The sequence below is a fragment of the Enoplosus armatus genome, chromosome 2 (assembly GCF_043641665.1).
Source record: "Enoplosus armatus isolate fEnoArm2 chromosome 2, fEnoArm2.hap1, whole genome shotgun sequence".
Lineage (NCBI taxonomy): Eukaryota > Metazoa > Chordata > Actinopteri > Centrarchiformes > Enoplosidae > Enoplosus > Enoplosus armatus.
Window position 1 is genome coordinate 26,315,870 of NC_092181.1, and position 21,425 is coordinate 26,337,294.

General features: G+C 42.9%; 1 protein-coding gene across 1 annotated transcript in view; it reads left to right on the plus strand.

Annotated features, from left to right (window-relative positions):
• lcor (ligand dependent nuclear receptor corepressor) overlaps nucleotides 1-19,621 on the plus strand; it is a 60,672-nt gene extending 41,051 nt beyond the window's left edge. Inside the window, exons 3-7 of the mRNA XM_070925461.1 lie at nucleotides 1,478-1,557; nucleotides 5,292-5,424; nucleotides 10,142-10,609; nucleotides 13,404-13,494; nucleotides 18,481-19,621. Coding sequence (XP_070781562.1) covers nucleotides 1,478-1,557; nucleotides 5,292-5,424; nucleotides 10,142-10,609; nucleotides 13,404-13,494; nucleotides 18,481-19,621 — 1,913 coding nt within the window. The remainder of the gene's footprint in view (nucleotides 1-1,477; nucleotides 1,558-5,291; nucleotides 5,425-10,141; nucleotides 10,610-13,403; nucleotides 13,495-18,480) is intronic.
• The last annotated feature ends 1,804 nt before the right edge of the window (nucleotides 19,622-21,425 follow it).

The window sequence follows — 21,425 nt, forward strand, 5'->3', positions numbered from 1 at the left end:
GTGTCTGTATATATAAATCTTCTGCTTCAGCGATGTAAAATGAAGGCGTTTGTTTGTGAAAGTCGGCTTTGGATGCAGTTTTCAAACACACTCAAGGCCACAATCAGTCCACTTGCATCTACTCGAGACCCGAGACCAGGATCCTACTCGTGCCCAGTTAGACTGAAGATAATGTGGACCAAGTCCAGTCCGGGTTACTAGGAACTGAGGAGACCTTTGAAGAACTCTAGCAACATGTGATGAATTGTAAAATCTCACTTATACTTTATATCCAGTTCAGCTGTTTCCTGTGAACGTATTGAGGATTTTTTGTAAATTTACACAGACTTTATTATCAGTGTTTTCAAAAACAAATTATTAATTTCCTGAATTAATCATTTGATCTGTAAAATGTCAGAAAAGAAGTGATAAATATCACATCTTCCCAGTTATTGTTGACATCATGAAGTCTTGTTTTGTCCGACCAACAGTCAGAAATCCAGAGCAAATTATTGTGCATTTACATGCACGGAGACGGGAAAAGGAAGGATGTTTCAGTTTCATGATGTGCAGCGACTGAATCACCAGGAGACAGCAGTGAAGTTCTTCATCGCGCTGAACACGTTTAGCAGAATGCAGTCTTGGAAAGGGGTAATTAGTTCTTCGCAAATAGGGCTTTAGGGCATGAATACTTCACAAACAGATATCATAATATTTACGTGAACCCACACACGGAGGCATTCATGCAGCGTTTGAGGTCTTCAGGCAACGATGTATTCGATAGTGAATTGAGCTCGTCTGTCAATCACAGCAGTGGTTAGTTTTTATACGGCGTACTTGACATGTGAAGTTAGTCATCGCTGTAATTTAATCATTGGCTGTAATTAAAAGTGAATCATTTTAATGCTCTCGTTGTGGTGGGCCCTCAGCTGTCACTCGCTGCAGGCTCGACGGGATGCTGAATGAAAACAGACGGCGTGTCGGGATTCCTCCGTTGATTCATCTACACCTCATGTACAGCTGGTTTTTAAGATTCAACCTGTATCTGGGCATTTCAGCTGAACACAGTGCAAACAAAACTAGAGAATATTAGGGCTGTGCCCCACTCAGAGTTAAGTCAGTCAAATTGGATTTGGCTGTTCAATACAAATATTCTTTGCTTTTTTCATATAGACCATCAAGCAACGCTTTATTGAACTTCCAGGGTGACAGCGACGTTCAATAATATAGTAAACGAGCCAAGTTAGCCCTCCGAGCTAATTCGTGCTAACAGCGTATCAGAAATGTGCAACACGAGATAAAACTAAACAAAAGCCAGAGACTGGATCGTATTGAGTTGGTGCGAGCTGTAAATTCAGCTGCCTTTGCTTTTGTCTGTTTAGGCCAAAACTCCATTGACTGCTAGAATGTGCATGGAGTTAGGAGATACTGAGGGATTATGGGAGTTGGAGTTTGTCATGCTTTAACATGTTGCTTTCTGTCTCCCTCTCTAATCCAGACTGCGAGCCCCAGGAATTGTCTGACTGGTCCTTCGATGAAAACTGTCTCTTCTGCTGCTTAAGACGCGAGAGAGTCAAGGTAGGACACATCACAACATTTTGTCTCTGTGACAAGACAAGACCCTGGTGGGTGTTATTGCTTTCGCCTCACAGCGTTAAGGTCCTGGGTTTAAACCGACCAGGGCAGGCCCAGGCGCTTCTGTGTGGTGGTACCTAATACTTTCTGATAGATAACTGTTGTATTTTCATCTTTACTTATTAATGACTGACTTTTTAGGACAACTTTAACTGCAAATTAATTTCAGCCTGCATCCAACAACCTCGGTAGGGTAACCTGTATGTAGCCTGAAAGGTAAGACCCAGGGCAAAAAAAAATAGGATTAGTTGCCTGCTAAAAAGTTAGATGGTTTAAACTCAGTCAACATATTTCAGAGATATTAATAAAGAATAACTTGAAGGAATAGTTGTGTAAACTACGTACACTATACAAGAGTTATATGAGAAGATTGATATCACTCTCATATTTGTATGCCAGCAGGCAATTAGCTTAGCTTAGCATAAAGACTGGAACTCCCTGTGAAACCACAAATTACAACTCGTCGTTGTACACTTCTGTTTGATGAGAAATAACGTGTTAATTAGTCAAATTTAAAGTTGCTGGTTTTTTACCTTAAGACAGACCCAGATTTGTAGTTTCCACCTGCTAAGCTAAGCTAAGCTAAGCTAATTGACTCCCAGCTGCAGTTTCTCATCTTATAAGCATATTTCTCAAAATGTGAAACTATTGCTTTGAACAAAATGTCAGTTTTAAAACTAACCAATAAAAGTTTTTAACTTTTAAACTTACTCACTTAAACCTTCTTAATTATTGGGTTTAAGATATGAACTGAGCAGCGTTTGGCAGACACTTTATCCAAAGCTTACAATAAATTAATTATCAATATCTATAGTAATAATATAACATATATAAGAACATGTACTTTGTACAAAATATAATAAAGCAAACAAAGACCATAATGTTGTATGTGATAGATGAAGAGGGGGAGGGATCAGAGCATCTCATTCTAATGTGGCACAGATTTTCAAAACGACTGCAAAATAAAATGAGAATTAATGTGTTTCCATGACATTTTCTCATGTGAATATTCTGCAGAATAAAGACAAATTCTGCTTCCTGCCTAATACAACACTTATGTTACTTTTGTGAAGTGATTTCTTTCCATTGTCCACACGTTTTATGTGTTTTGGTCCGCCGCCATTTTTGAGCTTTTCTGTTGGAAGCTCCACATCTTTGTCTCTCCTCCTCCTCCTCCTCCTCCTCCTCCTGACTGTTACAGGCCTCGCAAAATGAAGAATAAAATGAGCAGGGGTGTCGGGGGTAACGGCCTCCGTTTGATTCCTGACGGGGGCCCTTGTTACACGTCACCCCACCTCTCCATCACTATAGCGGGTGTTAGAAACACCACAGGGTACGTGTGGATAAAGAGAAACGAATTAATTAAAAAACAAAAGAAAACAGAAACGCCATGTCAGGTGGGAAGCAGTAATGAAAGACGGATCAGACTCACTTGTTCTCTATTAATTAACTTTTACACTTGTAAAATGCTCTTGAATGAATTTCAGTAAAGGTGTTTGATGGAAACACGCACCGATTCCATTTCATTTTGCAGAACTTGTATTAAAACTTGTGCAACAGTTCAAATGAAACGAAACGTCCATTTGCTGCGTTTAGTCCGGAGTTTCTTCTCTAGATTGTTGACGAAACTATTTCACCTAAAGGTCCATTTAATCGCTTGATCTGGAGCTTTTGACCGTATCGCACCAACTGCAGGGCGAGTTTGCTCAGTTGTCATGAATTCTAGATGTTCTAACTTTCCATTATTCAGAGAACCTTTTTAAAGACTTATTGTCCATGTTTTCTATCTCTGAACAAGTGAATGAGGGAGGGAAGGAAGTTAGGAGGGGGCGTCCTTCCCTCGGCCGTTGCTTGTTTTTCAACTTGACCCCAGTCCGACCTCCGAGGTCGGCCATCTGTCTCCTAAAAACTTCCTTGCTTCACCGCCCCCTCCCTCCATTAACCCCCATCTGTCTCTACGCCCCTTTTTGTGTGTCTCTCTGCTCAAGCTAATGAAGCCATGCTAACACTCACGACATCGCTGACATCTTTGTGTATGTTTATAAAGGTTCCCGCGTGTAATACAGTAATTACAGATAAGACTCGGACGGAACAAGAAATAAATCTAAATCAATCAAGGGAGCAGAATCAATTAAACAAAGCCTAACAGGGATTACAGGAGGTCTTTCCAGCTGTGTCGTCTGACTGGTCAATAACTATGTTAGTGTGCAAATCATAATAAGACAAAATCTGCAGCAGCCATAATTGTATTCCTCTTCTCACTCGACACAGTCTTCATCTTTTATTCATCTGTTAGGGCTTGAAAGCTCTCTCTCTCTGTCTCGCTGTTATTACCCTCTGCTTGTTTGTGAAATGCCAGAGGAGCTTCAGTGGGCAGGAGCCATTGATTCATTGATCTGAAGCCATGCAAACTGCCAGCAGATAGAGAGAGCTGGGGGGGGGGCGTTCAAATAGAGAGAAGGAGGAAGACTGAAAGCCTTAAAAACACACTCTCATCTGCGTTTGTTGCTTTGTCTTTTGGCATTGAGGCAAACACACACAGAGAAATCCCCTGTTTAGTGTTGGACAGACAATGACAACACACCACAGCAACACACACTCACAGTGTGTCTGAATTCAGATTCCCTCTCAGTGGTTTTTCTCTCATTAGCAGACCTGTGTGTCGTCAGGCTCTATACTTTGGACGTCCCGAGGAAGCCGTTTGATTGGCTGTCAGCCGTCAGGGAGGTGAGCTGTCCGGCCACCGCTCCTCCCCGCCGTGTCAACGTCATTGATTATTAGCTCGGCTCGTGGTCACGTGACACTTTCACATATACTTGTTTTTTTCCGTTCTGCACGGCCGCTCGAGCCGATTAACGACCACATTTATCACGTTCTGTTCCCAAAATGTGACTTCACAGCAGTCTGTAAGAGCAGAGAGCTGACGAAGTGCCGGGTGGTGTTGGTGGAGCCCTCCGTCAGATGGGCGAAGTCTGCGCTATGTGTCAGTTAGAAACCACAAAATGACGATTGGGATTTTTATACAATACATAAATACATTTTGCCCCACCCAAAATAAAAAAAACCAATTTAAAACATAAAACACACACACAATTAAACTTAAACTAAATTAAATTCACAAGAAAATTAAAACAAACAAACCCACTGTGTAGTGCTGAAACAATGGATCAATCAATTGATCAGTCAATCAGAGGAAAATTACTCATCAACCACTTTAAGTAGCATTATTTATGGTACAAACGCAGGTTCCACCGTCTCAAACGTGAGGATTTCTCTGTTTTATATCATTGTAAATTGAGCATCTTTAAGCACCAACAATAAAATAAGTATATAGTTGAAAGGTTAATCAATAACGACAATAATTGTGAGTTGCAGCTCTACAGTTATGAATGTGGATATAAAACATTTGTAACCAGATTCTAGCCAGTGAGATCTAGTCTCGCCAGGATAAATGGATCAGAGTGCACGCAGCCGCAACACGTGTTTCATTATGAGCATCAAGATCCACCTTCTCCAAAGGCCAAAGGGTGGAGGCGTTTGCACGTAGCAGCTACAACACAGAACCATGGACACCTACAGCTGGACGTGGTTAAACAGTCAGCGTGCGAGGGGGTTTATGTTTTCGACAGAACAGGCCTTTACTCACTCGTTGGTCTCTTGTGTGTTTGCGTTGGTAGGAGCTCAGCGTGGAGAACGGCGGAGGCAGCCAGGTGCTGTCGGAGTGTGAAGACTTCAAGCGGGAGCAGTATCGGATCAGCCGGCTGGAGAGACAGGCCCAAGACTTCCTCAATGCTGTGTTCCACAGAAAAGGTAACACACACACACACACACACACACACACACACTCCCCTCATCAGTCACTTCATTACTCTTCTTCACATTCCCTCTGGTCATAAGTATCTGAAATATCTTTTTCCAGAGGTGTATTTGAGACAAGTTGAGTCTGAAAATTTGGTTAATTCCTCTGGGAAATCAGTAAATATAAAATGATCCCTATACGGGAATATAATACCAGAGTGTATTATATATTTCAGACATTTATTGCATTTAATTATTTTCCATCCCAAGTGGAGCTGAAACCAGAACATTTTTTTTTTTTTTTTTTTTTTTTTAGAAACATTTTAAGACTTGAAAGCACTCTGTTATGGAAAGTAATGTAAGTAATAATCTGCACAGAGTAAAGTTCGTCAATGTGTGTCCACATCCTGTGTACTTACTCTTTAGTTCTTTGTTCGAGTGGGGAGACCAGAGACATGATTAATGGTAATTAACTGGGAATTAAAGTAGTTATTTGAGTTGTGGAAAACTATGCGTCATGCACACGTTGAAGACCTCAGTGCTTTTAATCTGGGAGGACACGAGTCTCTGCTGGAGAATCTCGGTTGAAGTTGTGTGACAATCTGTGCAGTTTGGATAAAGCGGGGACCAGGGATCGATTCCTGAGGGACGCCGCATGTAACTTTCTCAAAGTTTTACAATTGGAACAAAGACATTTCTGCCCTCCAGGTAGACCCTAAATCAGATAAGATCTGGGCCAGAGAGGCCGACCCACTTTTCCGACCTGTGCTAACAGTGCCATCATTACTATGTGAGGCCATGTGGGAAACTGTGGAAGGTTATTTTACATGGTAGAGCTGAGGACGGGAAACTAGTGCTGAATCTGGAAGGGTGGATGACTGTACACTAATCTCACGGAGAGACACCACAACACCAGCCGTAACAAAAGTGCAGGAACAGGGATCAAAAGTGAGGCCAGGGGAGATGTCGGGTTCACTGTAGGACCAACTTTAATTAGTCACATGAGGATTGCAGCCCTAATGTTGAGAGCCAAATATAAAACTGCACCTTGGTTGATGCAAATCTTGAGCAATGTTGGGGCTGATGATCCTTCAGGCCATTTAGAAGAGAGGTGCTGATTCAACTTCATCATCATTTCGGAGGATGTAGTTTGTGGAGCTATTGACTGTATTATAATGTACGGTTCTGTCACTTAGACTACAAACAAACTGCAGCCTCCAAAAGGACAGTTGAATCAACACGTCTCTAAAACCAACCCCTGGTTTATTGCAATACTAGTTTCAGCTAGGTGTACCTAATAAACTGGAAACTGTGTGTATGTGATTTTCCAGCAAGTACTAACAAATAATAGTTAAATACCCATAAATGAATATGAAACGCTGCTTTAACTTTCACTCTTCTTTGCTTGTTTTTACGTTGCACTGTCAGCTTCAAATCAGCACCCGTTCAAAGTCAGAATACTTGCTGAGTTTGCCGTAATCCCCTCAAAACTGGGAGCGTATCATGTTCTGTCCTGAGGCAGGCAGCTATTTTGTGACCGAGGAGAGCTGAGTCTGGTAGACGGCAGCGCTTGTTGTGTTTTTTCCGGGAGGGAGAGAGGGAGGAAGCAGATGTCTGTCCAATCAATGCCCGACCTCAATCAATCTGGCTTCACTCACACAGGCGAAGCTGCCTGTGGAGCGGCCATATATAGACGGAGGCACAGGCATGCTGGGACAAACACACACTCACACAGCCATTAATACATTAACTGACCTGTCGCCGAGCTGCCACACATACTGTACTGTCAAGTTTTATGATGATACAGTACGCTTTAAAATATCCGACTCAACGTGATGTTAATTCTTAAAAGGGCGCTACGTTCAAGACATAAAGACATGTAACTGACAACAAGTCTACCGTTCACTCAGCTGTATTAAAACACAAAACATCTTTGTTTTTTTACCTGTCAAAATAAAGATGAAATGCAATACAGCCGTGTCTGTTAATATATCATATAACATAATAAGGTAATGAGGAAGATTAGCAACATTTACAGCTTGTAAGCATTTGCAATTCCAGTGAACAGTTTGTGTGATATGTTCCATCCAGAAAGTTGCAAAACTCCCTTGAAAAATCTGTCAAAATAATTTTGCCCTGCTGGGGGGCATTCATGACGTACCTTTTGAAACACTGTCTACAACCTCTTCCTAATTGTTAGTGTTGTGTTGTAAATTCAGCGTAACAAGTAATGCACCAAGCTTCACTTCTTTCAAGTAGCATCCATCCATCAAAATGTAATTCCTGTTGCATAATAATATCTTAGACCACCACCTTTCCAAGTCCCAGAGAACATATGATACATACACACATCGAATCAACATGCATTCACTAATGTATATGTGAGCTGCGGCCATTTCCCTCTGTCGACTCGCTGCCTCAGGAAGCTTCCTCTCTCAGTTCCTGAACTACTCAAGGAAATGTTTCACAAAGAAATGTCGCTGCCAAATCCACTCGGCTTTGTTGTAGCGAGGCGAGACCTTTGTGAGTGCCTTTGCACAAGCCTGTAGGGTTACACAACGGCCATTTCCTAGGAAGAACAGCTCACAGTCCCTGCACGCTGGGCTTTCCCCAGGAGATTTCCCATGAAACCTGCACCTGTCAAAATGGAGCTGTATCATTTCTTAGCACACTTCCAGCAAACTGACCCACTTTCTGGGCTTTCTTAGGATTCAAGGCCTGTTCGATTGTATCTACAGAACACAGCAGACACTTCAGTATACAGTTTAAGCTCTTTTTATCGCCATGTTAACAAGATCATTTCAGTGGCAGGGATTACACAATGTGATGTTTAGGTGGAGCACACAATTCATAACAGCGTTAACAAGAGATTAAGCAAACTATCGCAAACAACAAATGGCAACAACGCCTTCGTACAGGTCTGTGGCTCGGCTTTACAAAAGTACAATAGATTGTTACTCAGAAGAATAGTGACGTGACTAAATACTCTTAAAACAGCTTCTTCTAAGTGTCATGTTTGTATTGAATATTGATTAAAAAAAGTTCAGGGTTTCATGCGGGAGGATTTGTTTTCTCTCTCATCGCGGTCGTCTTTAAAAACATCTTGTCGAACAAACCGGCTTCGACATCGTTTCATCTCTCCGTTGTCTCGCTGTGTTATTCATCTCTTACATTTCCAGCGTTCGTTGTCACGGCGCTTTTTCATTTTGACAACATTGTTTATTTTTACAGTTAATAAAATGAAATGCAGTCGTGCAACACACGCAGGTATTACTAACCGTATGCTTGAATAACAGTATGTTTAAGTTTAATAAGTAAATAAGTTTACTTTGTAACCCTTATTGCACCTTTTAGTTGAAGCAACACAATGTCATGAAACAGACTTCAAGCTATGAACCCCCCCCCCCCCCCCCCCCCCCCCGAGAACAAATGAGTTGAGAAAATGGGGCGATAATTTGAAATAACTGAAAATAACTTGAAGAAAAAACGCTGCCGAGTTAAAAACAGGAAGCACGCTGGGAAAGCAGATGTGAGTTATGACTGGAAAATAGCAGCATGTACCTGCTGTACTCGGCTATTATGGTGCCTTAACCTCTCAGTAGGCAAGATGTTATATATACAGGGCAGAATATATATATATATATATATATATATATGATTTTTGGATTATTTCAGGATTAGATTTTTGGGCTAATGTATTGTTTGGTGGCACACAATGTATTCAAATAGTATAGCTGTTGGCTATAAAGAGATAAGTGCAGTTGACTTATCTGGGACAACGCCAGATTAATGCATTAATAACATAAGAGTGTCGTCATTGTCGTTGTTTTGCTCAGTGTGTATTAACCAATGAGATCAATGACCAGTGTTTGATGTGGGTTTGTTTTGTCGCAGCAGGGGATAATGGAAAGTTTTGTTTTGACATCTGTGTTTTCCCCCAGTCTCCTGGTACTTGTTGCACTTATGGTTATTTAAATAGTTGTTTTATTTATATTCATGAATATATTAATGGAACAGTTGTTTTCGCTCATTAGTGGAGAATGTACTGTAGATAAGAATAAAAACTGAGATTTCAAGGTGATGTGGGGCTGCAGCTAACAGTTACTTTCATTAGCTATTAATTAGCTTTCGAGTATGATTTCGGTTAATAGTCTAATCTATAAAATGTCTTCAAAAATTGTGAAAATTTCCATTACAATTTCCCAGAAGCCCGAGGCAATGTCTTCCAATTGCTAATTCTGTCCGACCAACAGTCCGAAACACAAAGATACTCAATTTAGGCTGATATAAACCACATGTCTGCCCCCCCCCCCCCCCCCCCCCATGTGTTTGTCTGGGCAGACATATTCTAGCGAACACGACGATTCAAGAACAAATGATGGCTGAACCTTCATGCGTACATTTATCTGATGGATTATAACGCGCAAAATGTTTGAGCGAAAACGAGAAAAAAAGGATCCTGGGAAATTTTAAGGAGAAGGTATAAAAAGCTCCAGTTGAAGGATGGCGGGCGTTAATCTGCTGTACACACTGATATGGTGCTTTCATCATGGTCAATAGGCAGGATTAAGTGCCGCTTCGGAGCGATTTTTGGATTATTTCAGCATAGCATCAGGATTACATTTTCAGGATGAAATGGGATAAATTAATCCGGTGAACGTGACTGAACGTGAATTCCTGGAGGACGGGATGCTGATGATGTTTGTTCCTCTGTTTTGTTTCTCTCCAGACATCCCAAGTTTCTCAGAACCTCACATTCCTCTAGTGGCTCGTGAGATCATGCAGCGAATGATCCGCCAGTTCGCTGCCGAATATACCTCAAAAACTACTCAGGACGACTCGCCCCTGCCCAACGGCACCATGAAGGACCAAAGCCTGCCGAGAGCGGCGTCTCTGGCCCCGGCCCCGTGCTCCCCGCCTGGGCCCCTGCCCGCGCCGAGCTCCCCTCCATCGTCTGCCTCCTCCTCTCCATCCCAGACCCCGGGGCCAAGCCTCAGCCCCACCTCCGCCGCCGCCGCCGCCTCAGCTCCCGCCTGCAGCAACGGTACGGGAGCCAGTAACGGTGGAGGAGGAGGAGGCACGGCTGCTGCCTCTACACAGAACCCCGTCCTCAGCAAGCTTCTCATGGCCGACCAGGACGGCCCGCTGGACCTCTCTGTCAAAAAGGACCAGGACGACCCAGAGCCCAGCCAGCAGGGTGAGAGGAACAACACACGCAGACTTGTTTGTGCCACCTATGAGGACATTGTGTCAACTTTCATTAATTTCTTGGAGGTTTAACTTTACGTTTGACCTAAAATATGACCACTACGAGTCTAACCCAATCTTTAATAAGTCAATAACCTCATGTCAACAGCCTTTTGTCCCCACAATGTGACAGTGTAAACATAGTTCCCACATTTCCATTAACACAGGTATACACACACACACACACACACACACACACACGTTAATCAGTAGCAGCAGGAGCATTTCAACAACATTTTATCACATGCAATTAAAGTATCTGAACATTTTGCAGCAGTGTGGTGGTAATCCATCTGAACTCACACAGTATGCTACTGTTTGTTATTGGGTAGTTTATATACGTAACAATAAAATCTCGTAGAAATCTAGCACGAATAGAAAAACAATAAAACAAAGTGTTTCATCACCTTATTGTTAAAAGACAGATGACTGCACACACAGACACGTTTTCTACATAGAGACTCACATTCTACACATTCGGCTTGTGAACAGATCAGTGAAAAGCCATCATCTTTTGGACTGAGCCGCTGCAACACTATACTGAGCTCTGACATGTAGCTCGGGGCTCAATCTTCGTTTAATCAAACTAAACCAGCAGGGGGCCGGTGTTTCAATCACCGAACAGGCTGCAGGGTTGAAGCGACTGCTCGCTGTTACAACCCTCCGCCACGGTGTGACCGGTCACCCACTTTAATGCCAGCTTTTTGGAATCTGCTTACAGTAAGCCTCCTTAATTTTTGCAAAAAAGATTTAGGTATTTATATCCACCTCATGCTCACACATTATCTCTCTCACACACACACACACACATCAAACACAGAACACCTTTTAGACAAATTCTGACTCAGATTATCCTCAAAGCTGGATCATATACACACACGCACGCTCTCGTTTAAATTACAGTCGATGTAATTTCAGGACAAAATTACATTATTAATGCTCATCTTACCAATATTTTTACATTAACAATGAAACAGATGATGAACCCGCAGAGCTCTGCAACTGTGCTGAGGTTTTTTGTTAGCCTCTTTTAGCTCACACCTTCGGTGTTACGGCATGTTTGCTGTCTGCTTCAGTCTCGGCACTCTAATCAGCCCTGTATCCAGCAGCCGCAGGCAGCTATTTCAGCAAAACAAGCTCTGAGAAACTCACGGCACACTACCTGCCCTGCAGCAAGCAACAGGCAGACACAGGCAGAGACCAGCCAAGTCAACAGGAAATACACTAATGACACAGCATGTAATGTAGACGGATTTTGATTGCGATAGAGGAAGTGCATTTTAAGGTTTTTGGGATGCCTGCACATTTTTAGGCACCAAATATCTCTTGTTTGAGTTCTTTCACCGTCTGATTCATATTGTACGATGATGATCTTGGTGTCTGTCTGTACACATATTCCAACTCAACAACAAAGCACGGCAGTTATGAGTTGCAGCTCTGATTAGAATCGGGGGGTGGGGGGGGGGCAACTTGCTGCACAAACCTGCATGTTGATGAGGAAACAACTCTTTAATACTGTAACACAGAGAGTTCTTATTACTACCACCAAACGAGCGTGCTAATGTAGATGTAGATGCTAATCTGGTCGTTAGCTCAGAGAAGAACCTCATTAGTGTAACTTGTTATGTGTAATTCATCATGGCTGTTATCCCTAGACATTTTGTGACTCGAGTGCATTTTGATTAAGATTCATTTTGGAGCCAAAATTCTTTTGCTAGTTCTCTTCTCGTGCGTATGCTGTGCACACGCTCAGACCACCAGATCATGTTTCTGTCTCCTCTGGGCTGTACAGTCACTCTGTTTGTTTCTCATTTTAATATCAACTCATGGTTTTTTTGTCCGATTAAACAACAAAAAGCCCCTGAAGATTAGCGAGTCCTGTGCCCATATAGGGTTGAACGGGTTAGAGGGGTCAGAAGGTCAGCTGCACTCCAGAGATTACACCAGCGAGAGCCCACAGAGAGCAACACAGAAAGAGTCTGCTCGTGAATTTATCGGCATATGTTTGGATTTCTGTGTATACGGTGCGTTTTTCATTTTCAGGCTTTCAAAAAAGCAATAAAAATATCGTATGAAATATATATCTTAATATCCATATTCCATCTTTCAGGGTTACTGCATGTCCTAAAAAAAAAACAAAACCTGGAATCATTTAATACCGCTCTTTAGTCACGACCGGAAAAATATTAACACAGCTTCATTTATCATTGACTTTATGTCCCCACACATGATGATATATCTTTTCTGCCTGTGTGTGTTTGCGGTGACCTGATTAGTCTGACAAACATATTCACAAATAAACTGAGATTTCACACGCAGCATGTTGCCATATTTCCCAGACTTCGTTGCTAAAGTGTCACAGAAAATCCACCAGTTCTGAAGCATGGAGAATTTCTCAAGTCTCTTTTTTTTTTTTTTTTTTGTTCATCCGCACAGAAGTTATTTTCATACGCAGACACACACATAGATGCCAACCGTACTTTTTATCTATGAAATCTAACAGATTGAAAGATCTTATTTATGTGTCCTCTTTGGGTTGTTTTGCACTAGACAGCAGCAGGAATAGTTGTTAAAGTTGAGTAACAACTAACAGGGATCCTTAATTAACTCAATAATCTTCTCTAAATTTTACAGAAAGATATATATATATGTATAGTTCAAAGCGGCAATGCTTTGAATGAGATTTGAACTCAGTCGTGTTTAATCCTTTTTCCTGTGTGATTTATTTATTTATTTTTCCTCAGATGGCGTCCTGGACCTCTCCACCAAGAAGAACCACAGCGCAGGCAGCCGCAAAACCTTCTCCGGCTCCTCCCCTGCGCCGGGGGTCAAAGGGTAAAACAACAGATTAGTCAAACTGGCCTGTGTTAGCAGAGCGGCGCAGTCGTGTGCCTAAAACAGCACTGCAGAGGTTAAAGCAGTCACTTGCCAGTCTAACACGACACGCTATGAGGAGAATGTGGCCTGAGGTGATGATGTCTGATTCAGATCTAGATGCCAAACCGCAGTCAAGCTTCTTGTTTTTAGCCAAGCCGATGACAACCATCACAGGCAGATTTATTTGACTCTGTCACTAATGTTGTAACTCGTCTGTTATTTGACAAGTTCCTGAATTTATGGTGATAGATACCGTTCACACTGAACCAAAGACCGTCGTTATGGTCGTGAGATTAATCTGAGGTGTCATGAAAAGAAAAGAAAAAAGCATATTCTGGCTGTTTTTCAACATTGTTATGCTTTTTTTGTAAAATAGTGGATTGTTTTACCATATTAAATATTAAAAAAGTCAATATTGCACTTCAAAGTCAAGATGTTTGGGAACTACTGCCTACATGACGCAGCGCTCTGTATCGTAACAAGCTTGTTATTCTAAGAGATAATGAAAAGAGATGAAAAGGTGCTAACTAGACGGAGGAGCTCCACTTTTAACTTATCAAATTAATAGTTCTAGTTCAGGGTAATGTACATTTTTTGTATTAAAGTTTCTGAAGTCTGACATTCTCACAGCACATGAATGCACCACAGGCATGGCCGTACGTCTTCCTTTCACTCTATGTTGTTTACAGAGATAAACTCTTAAAAAGTCACAGAAAGGCGAGAAAGAAGTTGTTGACTCAAAGAGAATCGACTTTGTGGGAACAGCAGGTCTCGAAAGGGCCGTGCCCTCGCTCGGTCTCTCTACATTTTGGGGGCGCATACTTTGATCCCCCCCCCCCCCCCACCCACCCACCCTCGTGGTCATCCTCGAGGCCTGCCAACACCTCCCACCTTTTATGTCTCACTCATTGGTTTCGCTCAGCTGATCGATACCTGAGCTACCATCAATCCCAAGGCAAGGCTGTACATACTTGTGTACAGGTATTTATAATTCAGACCCCTCCCTCGTCCACCCTCCCACCTCAGAGTGAGAGTTCAATGGCAGTGTGTGTCAAACACGTGACGAAGGCTTTGACTGCTTTCCTCTTTTCGTCTCTATGTCAGCGCCTTTATTGACAACCCTCAGCGTTGCAGCCCGATCGTTTATTGATGAACATGTATTCTGCCTTGAAGTGATGTTTGAATTAGTAGTCATCATACTCGGTTCTCGCATCAAGAGGGAATAAACAATCGGCGCTAATCGCGGTTGCCATTTTCCAGGAATACTTTTGATCTGTAGGTCAAAGATGGATCGGAAGAGGTTCGATACACAAGAGTAGCCCCGAACGCTGGATTGCGGCGAGGCTGCAGTGGTTGAGGATGTGGGTATAGAAAACCTGCGTCCACCATGTGGGCGGCGTCTCTTTGATCCAGCGGCGAATACACCTCCAACTGCAGACTTGAGAAGTGTTGCATTGACGTTACAGTTAACGCGAGTCCCAAGCGGTGAAATCTAGAGCTGCCTTGATACAAACACTCTACCTATTGTAGACCGAAAGTAAATGATCAACGGAGCAACAGCAGCCACGGATTCAACCAGGGGCTTCAAAGGATATTTTTCTTATTTCTATTGTTTTGGCCTGTTGTAAAAATCACAGCTTCTACTTGCTGTACTTGTTCGCACACAATCTTCCAGTGCAATGAGGGATTATTACAGATATTTCAGATGTGGTCAATTTTGGTTTTACTCCCTAAAAAAAAGTGGTTTACATTCTCTAAAGTCTGTCTAAACTGCTTGTTTAAACAAACTCTTTGATCGCCTTTTGGCCATAAGTAATGAAGCTAAAACCCAAGTTGTAATAAACCTGATGACGCGTATTTGTTTTCACCATGTCGAGGGGGGGGGGGGGGGGGGGGGGAATCAATGTTCCCAGGAATATGCTCAACAAAAGCTTTTCTTCAGACACACAAGCTTTCTTTTTTTTACTCACACACAAGCCAGGGGGGTAAACTGTGGCATGGTGAAGTGTTTCCACAATAAGCCCCTCAAGACGGGACTCCCGAAAGGGGACCCTCTAATGATCAGGTCATGTAATATTAACTACAGGAGGAGGCTGTAGTTCAACCCCCACTAACACAGATTCATCTTGGACAGCACACACCAGGTTAGTGTGTATATTACAGGTTACTGTCCCTGTTTACAAAATATAAAAACTATTATTGTATTATCTAGATTTTTTATTGGGGTTTTAATTACATGCATTACTGTAATTCATAATTTTGCTGTTATTAAGTCGGTTAGTCACGAGGCATTTAAGAGCTACACACCAAAAAAGACTAGTTAGTTTTGGTTTAAGATGTCCCATGATGCTGTTTGAGAGGATTTTACCCAAATAACGAGAATGCAGTTATTAATTCAATCGACTGAGGGCTTGAAAATGAAATGTTTAAAGTACGCTACGTTAAATATTGGCTGCAGGATAAAACTACCTTCATTTTGAGCGCCCTCTCTGCTGCTCAGGGAACACAGATCATACTCTCAGATGTATGTTTGTAGAAACAATCTTTCAGTCTGTCTCGTCGGGGATCCCCTTCTATTACGTCTGTCTCTTCGCTCCTTTTTATTTTTCACAAATGTTTGCTCACATTGAATCCTGAGATCCACCATTACTGTCTGGGGCGGCCTCCCTGATGACTGTACGCTTACCAACTGAACGCTCTATTAAAGTGCAGACTCCAAAGCCTCTCGTTAACCCTGTATTGTTTTCAACGAGCCCGAGACCGCCCACTGTGGTAATCTGTCTTAAAGCTCCTGCTGTGGACTCCCCACACCGCACAGTCAGTTGCGCTGTAGCTCACCAGCATATGTCTCCAATGGAAAGAGGCAGTATTTCCCTCAAGTTTCTTCTCCCCAGTGTCATCCACTGACTTGACAAGCTATTTCATGTTATTATGAACCTATGGTAGCATTTTTTTTTTTTTTTTAAAGAGCCTTTTCACTGTTGCTATAGTTACGTAGCAGTAGGAACATTGGCTGAAGCAGTTCGAGTGGAGGCACTTTGCATGTAAGACCATGTTGCAGCAGCAGACTTTTCAGAAATTTGAAATGTGAGCAGACATATACTGTATGTTCTAATTTCAGTTCGATGCAACTTCATTCATCCAGGACGGGGCGACTCAGTAAACTCAACTGAAAGTGGAAACAGTCCTTGTTGTACAGCCACGTTCATAGTTTGCCTCCAGGAGATGCACTGTGTGACTGAGGACTTATTTTGATGCAAAGATTTGTGCATTAGCAGGAACGTAGCGCAACATGGCAGTGAAAGAATTTGTTTATTTGAATGTGAAAGTGCAGTAAAAATATTTTGTCCCCAAAATCAATGAATAATCGTAAAATCTAAATAATCTAAAATAACTGTGATTATCATTTCGTGCAGCCCTGCTTTAAAGCGAAGTAGTGTCTTCTCACAAGGTTGCAAATGTTGTTCTTTGATTGTTTAGTTTAGTCTATTGCCTCGTCAGGAATCTACAATTTTTGTTAGTTATTTTGAAGGTCCTACTTTTCAATTCAAATTCATAGAATAGTGAATTTTGGAGTTAAGTGTTTCCCTGAATAATGGTCTGAAGTTAATTCTGAAAGCTCATAGGTCAGCTGGCTGACCGTCATATCTACAACTGCTTCCCGAGAACACGATGTCCACACACTAACCTAATATCAGTATCATCATTAGCTCCAGTAGATGGATAGGTCCGTAATGGCGTCATGGGTGAAAATCTTTAGAGTTTCCAAAACACTTGTGTGGTTTCGGCTCAACCAGAAGGTATAAGTGGGATAAAACCATGTTCACATGTTGAGTCCTTGCTTTCAAACCTCTCCCCTTAAGCCTTTACTTGTTGTTACATTATTGATTTGCTTAGCAGACACTGCTGTTACATGTTTTTTTTTCTGTCTGCTCACCTTTTTTTCCTGAATTGTCGCAGTTTCTAACACATTCCACCACTCCTGTCACGTGGCAGTGAAAAAACAAATATCAGTTGGTATTAATCAGAGTGAAGACGAGATGACAAATATAGATGACATTTTGCAAAACTGAGAGCTGTGCAAACATCTATATTTGATCTGAGATTTAATCACGAGATCAAAGATTAAAGTAATAAGCTGAGGAAAACTAGTTTTTTGCAACGGTCTTGTGAGATTGTAAGCATACTAATGTTCTCCTCGCATACAAAAGAAAGAGTGACTTGCAAGACAGTTCAGAGATCTGCTAGATTTTATTTATTGGCCAAGCATGTGTACACAAACAAGGACAACAAACACACATAGGTGAACAAAAAATAAACAAACAACTTGTCTACAACAAGTAGACAATGAAAGCTGTTGACAGGGAGGTCTGCGGCTTCTCAAATATTTATTAGCACTTTTGATATGTTTGGGATTTGGGTGTACTTCCCCCCCCCCCCACTTGTGAGATGGTGAAAAAAATCCCATGAGTAATAATTATGAGCGACACATTACAGACTATAATCTTAACCCTGTCCCACATAGTGGTCGCTACAGTGGACAGCTATTCAAAAGCTGTTTTCTTGTATATGCATGGGTATTAATGGTATAGTTGCACATCAACCACCACAGTGGACGCTAGTGCGTCATCCCATACACTGCCACCCACTGGCCAGCCGTTGTAAGCGCCACACAAATGTCTCAAAACCAAGATGGCCAACGGACGGCCAGAAACGCTGAGCAGCTCAGGAATACTTTGCCAATCCTTCTATAGTAGGAGCCCCTTGCAGGTAAATAAAAGTTGGTAACATCAAGTAACAACTAAGGAGTAATAGAAAAACACTCCTGACTGAGGCTGTCATAATTCATGCATGAAAGGGTTAAATTAGAAAATGTAGTATGCATCAAACTGTCTGTTAGACACTGTTCCTAAATTGTCCTCTCTGTTTTTTTCCTCCGTCCAGACGTTCCCTCAAAGTGGAACAGACCCTGCCAGAGGTGGACGAGGAGGACGGCCTGCTGCAGAGAAGCTTGCAGGACGGACTGAGGGAGGACTACATCAACTCCAACTCCTTCAAGCCCCCATTGGCCCGCTCGCTGCGTATCAAGGAAGAGCTCCTCAGCCAGAAGCACCGCCTCCTGAGCCAGCCTGCTGCTCTTTCATTGGCTAATCTAGAGTCAGCTGGCTTGCTCAATCATGGGCAGTCCCACTCCTTGCTCGGCCAGAAGGGCTCTTCCTCTTTCTGGGGAAGCAAGGCCCACCTCGACAGCCTACTGAAGCTAAAGCAGGCCAGTGGATCTCTGAGCGGGGCCCTCAGCGACCTCAAAGACCTGCCTACATTCCTGGAGAATCACCACCACGGAGCCTTCTCTTTCAAGAGTTCCCTCCACCATCACCACCACAATCAGGTCTCCAAGGCCCAACACCACCACAATGAGGGCAAGAGAGACCAGGGCCACTCACCTCCTGTCGACCTAAAAATCCCCCAAGTTCGGGGCATGGATCTTTCCTGGGACTCCCATGCCTCTGAGCTGTACGGCTATGGCGCCATGGGGGTTGGGGGTGGTGGCCATGGGGAGAACACCCTGAGCCGGAAGCTGAGAGCCATCCTCCCCAAGCAGAACCGCCGGGGAGGAAGCCTTGGAAGTCTCCTGGACGGAGCAGCTGACTATTGGAGCTCCGAGTTGGACCACTCCAGTTCCGGGCCAGCGTACTCCACCTCCGACGTGGAAGGGGACCCAAGCTCCAAGCAGCCGAGGAAGAAGAGGGGCCGTTATCGCCAGTACAACAGCGAGATCCTGGAGGAGGCCATAGCAGTAGTGATGAGCGGGAAGATGAGCGTTTCCAAGGCTCAGAACATGTACGGGATCCCGCACAGCACCTTGGAGTACAAGGTCAAGGAGCGCTTGGGAACCCTGAAGAACCCCCCAAAGAAGAAGCTTAAGCTGGTGATGAAGATGGAAGCAGGAGGCCAGGATTTTCCTGCCGAGTCAGAGAACACGCCCACCGCAACCCCACGAGATGACGGCCAGCCGCTGGCAGCTGCTGAGCTCAAGGGCAATGTAAAAGAAGAGATTGATGACAATTTCAAACCAATCGACTAAACGACTCACACATGTAAACCTCAGTCAAATGACGTAATTTGAAAAAACGGATGGGGCTTTATTTGTGCCAATTTACTTTGCAGTATCTGGGTGAGCACAAACGCAGGGATAACATGAGGAGGATTCTTAAAACTAACTGGAGATAAACAACTAATCGGATGGTTTTTAACAAGCGGCGCTTGAGCGGCGCTGTGTAAGCATTTGTTTCGCTTTTATATCCAGGGGCTTAACAAATGCAGCTAAAGACATTAGGTAAATGACAATTAATGAAATTTCCATAAGCATGCTGATAATCCCCAGCCCAAAAACCCAATCCCCCTCTTTTCTGAACTTGATACCCTGAACCGTTACTGCTTATAAATGCAGTTTGGGCTTTGGACCATTCCAATTTGGAGAAAAAAAAACGAGGGGAAGGTTGAAAATTAACTCCTTAAGAAAACTGACAAATTAGTCCCTTTGCTGCTCCCCTCTCTCATGGAGTACTAGCTGAAAATTGGTAAGTGAACGGTCAGTTACATTTGTAATTGAAGCCAACTGTAAGGTTTAGTCATACCATTGATATTCCTCACCGGGGTTCTGAATCAAAACACATTCTCTTTTTGCCAGGTAGCCATGACGCTTTAACTGCAAAACCTTTCTTTCCTCCTTACGATAATCTGCTAATCTCTGTGCGGACAAAAGCAACATTAACCCCGTCCTTTTTGAATGAGAAAAGACACAAAAGTCGTTCAGGGATGCATGTTTGTGAGTTTCGTGGACACTACTGACTTCTATAATCGACATCTTTTCCTCTATCTTTACCTTTTCATTTGATTTGTTTTTCTTTCTTTTGCACTTTGGGTCTGGCGCTTACAGACCAGGTTACCTCGGCATTGTTGCCCTCGCATCATGCACTTATTATGGTCTGTCTCTGAAGCCCAGTCGCAACCTCGCAACGGGTCAGAGGTGCGCATCGCCTGTGTACGCTGATCCATAATCAGATCCCAGGAAGCTCTAAAAACCCTGTTTTGTTTTGTTTTTTTGCCAAGGGACAAGTTGAGGGGTAATCTGATTATGGATCAGCTGTTTTTAAGGCGGAATGCTACCTCATGGACCTCCATCAGTGTCTCACTGCTGATCCTGGAATGCCACAGCCGCCTTCAAGTTGCCCTCCAAGTGGTGACCTAAGTGAGCTCATCCCCTCATGGAGATCTTTGTTGGATGAAGGCCTTTTAGGATCAGAATGTGAAACTCTGCTGCTATCCAGTTGATTATCTAGCTCCTACACAAGGCTTTAGCTAGTCTAAGCTAACAAAAACACACTGCTGATGGGTTGTTTTTTTTTTTGTCCTTTCCTAATCAAACTAAGCAGAATCGGCTTAGCTGTTAAAAGAAATTCTTCTCCCTCAAACTTCAAAGACAGTTTTAAAGGCAGTTTACGACAACAATGTGCATTTATAGAGGGTTGTTCATTTTGGGATGGTGGGTGGGCAATATGCAGTGGGGAGGGGTAGTTGATAGAGGCGAGGGAAAGGCAGATTTAATATATTATAAATTATTACGACTGATGATGTAAAAGCCAATCTGTGATTCTGGATGATTTCTTTTCTCCTCATTTTTAACTCAGGGTAACTGAGACAGATGATGTGGGTTTCAAATGCGGTCCTTTCTTGTTGGACCTATAGTAGACAGAGGGGGAGGACAAGACTCGCCTCTCACTAATGCTTTGTCTGCGCCTTAGCGCCATAGCAGATAGACCTGCTAATGAATCATGAAAAAGGACAGGAAACACTGACGTCGGGTTAGGGGATCGAACTCATGGCGC